The sequence below is a fragment of the Gobio gobio genome (genome assembly GCF_949357685.1).
Source record: "Gobio gobio genome assembly, chromosome: 1".
NCBI lineage: Eukaryota > Metazoa > Chordata > Actinopteri > Cypriniformes > Gobionidae > Gobio > Gobio gobio.
The window spans coordinates 17023414-17030077 of NC_137097.1; the positions used below are offsets into that span (position 1 = coordinate 17023414).

At 51.1% G+C, this 6664-nt stretch overlaps 1 protein-coding gene across 1 annotated transcript; it reads left to right on the plus strand.

Moving 5' to 3' along the window:
* Positions 1-5905: 5905 nt before the first annotated feature.
* LOC307131298 (ciliogenesis and planar polarity effector 2-like) lies at positions 5906-6664 on the plus strand (the record flags this gene model as incomplete). Its single annotated transcript, XM_079824869.1, has 1 exon — positions 5906-6664. One exon carries the CDS (start codon positions 5906-5908, stop codon positions 6662-6664), a length of 759 nt encoding a protein of 252 aa, XP_079680995.1.

Genomic DNA, 6664 nt, shown 5'->3' on the forward strand with positions numbered 1-6664 from the left:
TTTGTTATCAATTTGGAATTGTAAATTACTAATGTGGAGTATATAATTTGAGTGTTTCACTTTGTGTTGAAATAAAAGTGTTTCCATCACAAATTTGTGTAAGTTATTGACTGAAATCATATATGGTTAGTATATGCAGAGATATTTTAATATTGACTGAAATTATGTATGATAATTATATGTAGTTTATATGTGTATTATATAAGCTTGAGGAGCAAGCACACCATTTCCCTATTAAAAAATATGAAAACTGTATGAAATACATAAACAAGTGACACAAAATGTAAAAAATGCTATATGATTTTAATTTGACTAGCATATGATTCAGTATAAGAACTCTTTATATATATATATATATATATATATATATATACTTACAGAACACTTATTTCTGCCATTTTTTCCATCATCAAACATGTTGGGGATAACTACTATTGCTACTCTGTTGTGGAAGTCCCAAATATTTTTTCAACTTGTGCAGGAGGTGCAATTGAGGGGAAAATCACACATTTGCAGCAAACGCATCGCTCACTTTGGGTAATTCCTTGGCATAAATGGATATGACGTTTTTGTAAGCGTTCCCAGGAATGCAGACCAAGTACATAGGAGACAATGATTTTATCCACATCTGAAAAACAAATATTTCAAGGAAGAAATGGCTTGTAGTAGACTGACAGGTAAGAATACTTTACTGATATAAATCTTTCCACATGCGCCAATGGAGAGATATTGAGTACGAAAGTCCCAATGTGTGAATATAAAACGATACTCGGTTACTTAACGTAACCTCGGTTCTCTCTAGAAGAGGGAACGAGTATTGCGTAAGTTCCTTACGCTACGGGAAAGTATTCTTTCTTCGAGATTTCTGAAAAACCCAAAATTATCCTTAATTTTGTAACATTGTCAACGCAGTGCGGCAGCCTGGCAGACCATAGCAGGCTAATCCAGCGTGCTATTGGCTGCTCTGCTGGCAACTGCAGCAGCCTATCGGTGAGCCCGCGTGACGTGGCGACCAATGAGCAATGAGGACGCTTCGCGCCCTCATTGACCAATGAGGACGCTTCGCGCCCACCTGGCTTCATTTGCCTACAGGTGGGGCGTGGCCATGTGTATATAAGCAGGGCTCACGGGCTGCATATTCGGTTTTCGTAGTTCTGAAGCATAAAGCCCGCGGGGCGCACGGCAAGGAACGCAATACTCGTTCCCTCTTCTAGAGAGAACCGAGGTTACGTTAAGTAACCGAGTATCGTTCTCTTACGAGAGGTTCTCTCGTATTGCGTAAGTTCCTTACGCTACGGGAACATATTGTCAACGCCGTGCGCGCCTCGCATACAGCATATGTATCCCAGGGAACCGGGGACCATAACACTGCTCGGGCAGGGTGGCCGGTAAGGAAAACGGGCCACCACATATACAGACACTTCATTCGAACTGACGGGTGGTTACGACGGGTGGTTACAACACCCTGTCCCATGAATGAGGGAACGGCACCTGCCGGTCTCCTTCAAATTCACCACACCTTGTCTCATGAATGAGGGAGCGGCAACGCCGGTCGCCTTCAAATTCACAATATCTTGTTATATGAGTGAGGTAACGGCACCGCCGGTCACCTTCAAACTCACAACAGCTCGTCTCGTAAATGAGGGAACGGCACCGCCGGTCTCCTTCAAATTCACAATGAGCCTAGTACCGAACTTACTACCAGTATGTGAGCTATGTCTGCGCAGAACCACTGGGCAGAACCAACAGCCCTATTGAACTGATAACACTTTCGCCTGTAAGGCAGGAACTTCCAGATTGTAAAATCTCACGAACGTAGACGGGGAGGCCCAGCCTGCCGCCATACAGATATCGTGGATGGAAATCCCTCTGGCCCAAGCCCACGAAGAGGCCATGCCTCTGGTGGAGTGTGCTCTGACACCTAGCGGGCACTGCAGGTGTTTGGAAGCGTATGCAGCTGCAATCGCGTCCACTATCCACCTGGACAGGGTCTGTTTCGAGGAGGCGAGACCTTTAGTGCGCCCACCAAACGAAACAAATAGCTGCTCAGAACGCCTGAAGGCGGCGGAGCGTGTGACATAAACCCTCAATGCCCTGACAGGGCAGAGGAAATTGCCACCGTCCCCCTCATCGGATGCTGGCAGAGCCGAGAGGGAGATAATCTGCGCCCTGAAGGGAGTGCCGATCGCTTTGGGGACATAACCATGCCTCGGTCTGAGAATGACCTTAGAGTCATTAGGACCGAACTCCATACACGTCGGGCTCACTGAGAGCGCGTGTAGATCCCCCACGCGTTTCACTGAAGCCAGAGCTATCAGAAACGCGGTTTTTAGCGAAAGGAACCTTGGTTCCACAGTCTCGAGCGGTTCAAAGGGATGAGCCTTCAGGGCCTCTAGGACCAAGGCCAGATCCCATATAGGAACCGACGGGGGCCGCGGGGGATTCATCCGTCTGGCTCCTCTGAGGAAACGGATGATGAGCTCGTTCCTTCCTAGCGTGCTACCTAGCGTCGTCTGAGCGAACGCTGCTATAGCCGCCACATACACTTTGAGCGTGGAAGGGGACCTGCCCCGTTCCAAAAGCTCTTGGAGGAAGGAGAGCACCCGCTGGACCCCACATTGCTGTGGGTCCAATCCCTTGGAAACACACCACTCAGTGAACACCGACCACTTAGAACTATATAACCGCCTCGTCGAGGGGGCTCTAGAGTGTGAAATCGTGTTCATAACCCCTTCGGGCAGGTCAACGGGTATCCGTTGGTCACCCATACATGCAGAGACCATCGCTCTGGATGGGGATGCCAAACTGACCCTCCTGCTTGAGAGAGAAGGTCTGCTCTCAGCGGAACTGGCCAGGGGGGTGAGTGCGACAGCTTCACCAGCTCTGGGTACCAAATCTGGTTCTCCCAGCGCGGTGCTATAAGGAGCACCGGACGGCGCGTTTCCCTGATTTTCGCTATGACCTGGGGCAATAGGGAGATCGGCGGGAAAGCATACAGCGGGAGGCTGGGCCAAGTTTGGGACAGCGCATCCTCGCTTTTGGACAGAAACGTCGGGCAGCGGGCGTTCTCTTTTGTTGCAAAGAGGTCGAGCTCCGCTCTGCCGAACAGGCGCCATACCAGCTGGACTGTCTGGGGGTGCAGGGACCATTCTCCTGGGAGAATGAGGCCCCTGGACAGCTTGTCCGGGCCCACATTGAGGTGGCCCGGCACGTGCGCAGCTCTCAGCGAGCGCAGCGAGCTGTGTGCCCACACGAGCAGGCGTTCTGTCAGATTGCCCAGACCTCTGGACCTGACACCGCCCTGCCGGTTCACGTAGGACACCACTGTGGTGTTGTCCGACCGGACTAACACATGGTGTCCTCGTATAAGCGGGAGAAACTGCCTGAGCGCGTTCTCTACCGCTATCATCTCCAAACAGTTTATGTGTAGGAGTTTTTCCTCGCTCGACCAAAGGCCCGAGGCTGATCTGCCCTCGAAAACGGCGCCCCAACCCGTGGTGGAGGCGTCCGTCGAGATGACCTTGCGGTGTGAGATGGCTCCCATCGTCACTCCCCTCTGGTACCAGTCGTCTACTAACCAGGGCTCTAGGGCTGACACGCAGCCCTGAGTCACTCTGATCCTGAAGCCACCGGACGCCCAGGCTCTGTGAGGCACTCGGGCGTTTAACCAGCATTGCAGCGGGCGCATGCGCATTAAGCCCAGCTGGAGCACAGCCGCAGCTGAGGCCATACGTCCCAGCATCCTCTGAAAAAGCTTGAGAGGTGCGATTTTGCCCGGCCGGAAGTACGCAGCCATGCGCCGAACTTGGCGCGCGCGATGGGGTGACAGGCGGGCTGACATTGCCACAGTGTCCAGATTCAAACCCAGGAATGAGGTTGATTGCGTGGGCACTAATGAGCTCTTGGTCCAATTGACCGTGAGCCCTAGGCTGTCCAGATGGCTGAGCAGCATTGCCCTGTGGGCGAGGAGCTCGGCCTCCGACTGCGCCAGGATGAGCCAATCGTCCAGATAGTTCAATACTCGCATCCCTCGATTTCTCAGAGGAGCGAGGGCCGCGTCCATGCACTTCGTAAATGTACGGGGTGCTAGTGACAGGCCGAACGGAAGGACGGTGTATTGATAAGCCTGGCCGTCGAAGGCGAATCGTAAGAATGGCCTGTGACGCGGCGTTATCTTGATTTGAAAATATGCATCTTTCAAATCTAGGGAGATTAGCCAGTCTCTCGGGCGAATATGCGCGAGGATCTGCTTGGTCGTGAGCACCTTGAACGATCTTTTCATAAGAGCTTTGTTCAGACGCCTCAGATCCAGAATCGGTCTGAGCGACCCATCCCTTTTTGGCACGAGAAAATACCGGCTGTAAAAGCCTGACTCGCTCATAGAATGGGGAACCGGTTCTATAGCCCCTTTGCACAGCAGCGTGGCTATTTCTGCTCGAAGTAGATGTGCTACTTCCTCGCTCACTCTCGTCTCTGTACGCGCACAGAAGCGCGGAGGGCGGCGAGCGAACTGCAGAGTGTAGCCGTGCTTCACTGTTTTCAGCACCCATTCTGATACACCTGGAATGGCTTCCCACGCTCTCGCGTGCGCCACACGGGATAGAACGGCCTCCGGGCTCGAAACGCCGCGCTTCGCGGGTTTGACGGCCTGTATAGGAGGGGCGGGCGCAGTGCGCGCGCTCTCTGTGCTGTGGGCCAGCCGATCGCTCGCGATGGCTGGCCGCCCTACACACTGCATCTCTGCCGCTTCGAGCGGGGAGTGGCTTGTGTGCGGCCCTACACTCATCGCTCCGGCCACCCTGGGCGGAAAACAAATGGTGTGTGGCGCGGCGCGTGGCGCCTGAGGCATAATGTTCGCGAAAATGTGTGAGCGCGTTTGAGCGGGCACAACTCTTACGCGTGGAGCATGACCGGTTAAGAGTGGCTGTGTGACAGCGCGTGTGGTGGTTAGTCGTGGACGCAAACAAGCGGACACGTGACCTAACTCTAGCACTCGAGCGGCCGGTGGCCGCTTTATGTGAGTGGGGGACACGGGGTTTATAGTGCTTGTGTGCAGGGGTGAACACAGAAAAGTGGGCACATTTACTGCATTTGAAACACATACGGCGTGAGCCGTGCAACCAGAAATAATGCAACTTTTGTGATTTCTCTGGTTCGCCGTAAAAACGGCGGTTATTGACAGGCGAGAAGGCATTTTTGCCGGCTCGTTGGCTGCGTGAAATCCATCTGCAGCAGCCACAGTGGTGGGGGCTGACAGGAAAGAGAGTTTTGACGGTGGTCCGTCAAATCATGGTTAATTTTTGTAAGGGTCGAGATGTGTTACTCTGAATGGACATGTTCCAGGCGCATGAGTATTGAGTTATTTACAACTTCATAATACCTCAAAACAAGCGATTTGACAAACAAACACAGAAATACAAATTAAATATACATAAAGGACATCAACATAAGCAACTAATCATAAATAACCTAATGTATACAGCACTGCATGTCTAAAGACACGATAATCTCCTTTCAACGGCCATAATAAACTAATGCACATTATAACAGCGAAATATAATAAAGCATATCACACACACAATACTTTAAATTGACACACAACAGCCGTGAAATGAACAAAACGATATGTTGTATGAAGCTGTAAGTTGATCATCTGTGAAAGCAGCGATCGAGGCTCCACTGCGCGGTGTGACATCACAGGGCTCATGACGTCACAGTGCTGCATTCCGAGCTGCATTCCGAGCTACATTCCGGCGAACATTCCGAGCTGCGCCAGTATAAAAGTCAGCAGCAGCAGCGAAGACTTTCACACAATCAGCAGCAGCAGCGTTCGCCCAGAATAAGTTACTTGATATCATAATATAAAGCACAAGTCTCTTCATTTACCTAATTTAGCTCAATTAAAATGGCTATCCCACTTGGATCCATATTGGTGGCGGATTGGCACCGCTGTGCAGACAGCAGAGAGTTTTTCAGCAAAATACTGCACAAGAAGACACGCCGAAAGTTTGGGCTCTTGGAGGCGCCGATGATGCCTCCTCATATGAATGTGGACATCGTTCGCTACAAGGTTCTTATCTCGGGTAAGACTGGAGTCGGGAAGAGTGCTCTTGCTGCTCGTCTCGCTGGCCTCGATCTCCCCAAAATGCATAATGAGAACACAGGCATAGAGACAACAGTGGTCTTCTGGCCTGCGAGACTAAAGGACAGTGGCCGTGTGCTGTTTTTCCGCTTTGAGCTTTGGGACTGTGGGGAAAGTGCCATGCGAAGATTTGACCACATGTTACCGTCATGTAAGGAACAGGTGGATGCCATCCTTTTCCTGTTCTCCTTCACTGATCGTGGCTCCTTTGATGATCTTTCAAATCAGATATCACGGATCACCGAATCTTCAGATCCAGTGGTTAAATTGGTGGTTGGCACCAAATTTGACTTATTTATGCACACAGACGTGACAGAGAGTGACATAACACATTTTCAAGAGGTGTGTGGTCTTCCGGTCTTCCGAGTGGGAGGTGATGTGAGTGCGGGGCTTGGTGAAGTAGCGCCTCTCCTAAATGCCCTTGCAGAACATCTGTGGCACCAGGACTGTATGGCTGCTTCATCTGTCTCCATCTCCCCACAGGCTGCTCTCAGAGAAACGGGCTCAGAGATCATTGTATAG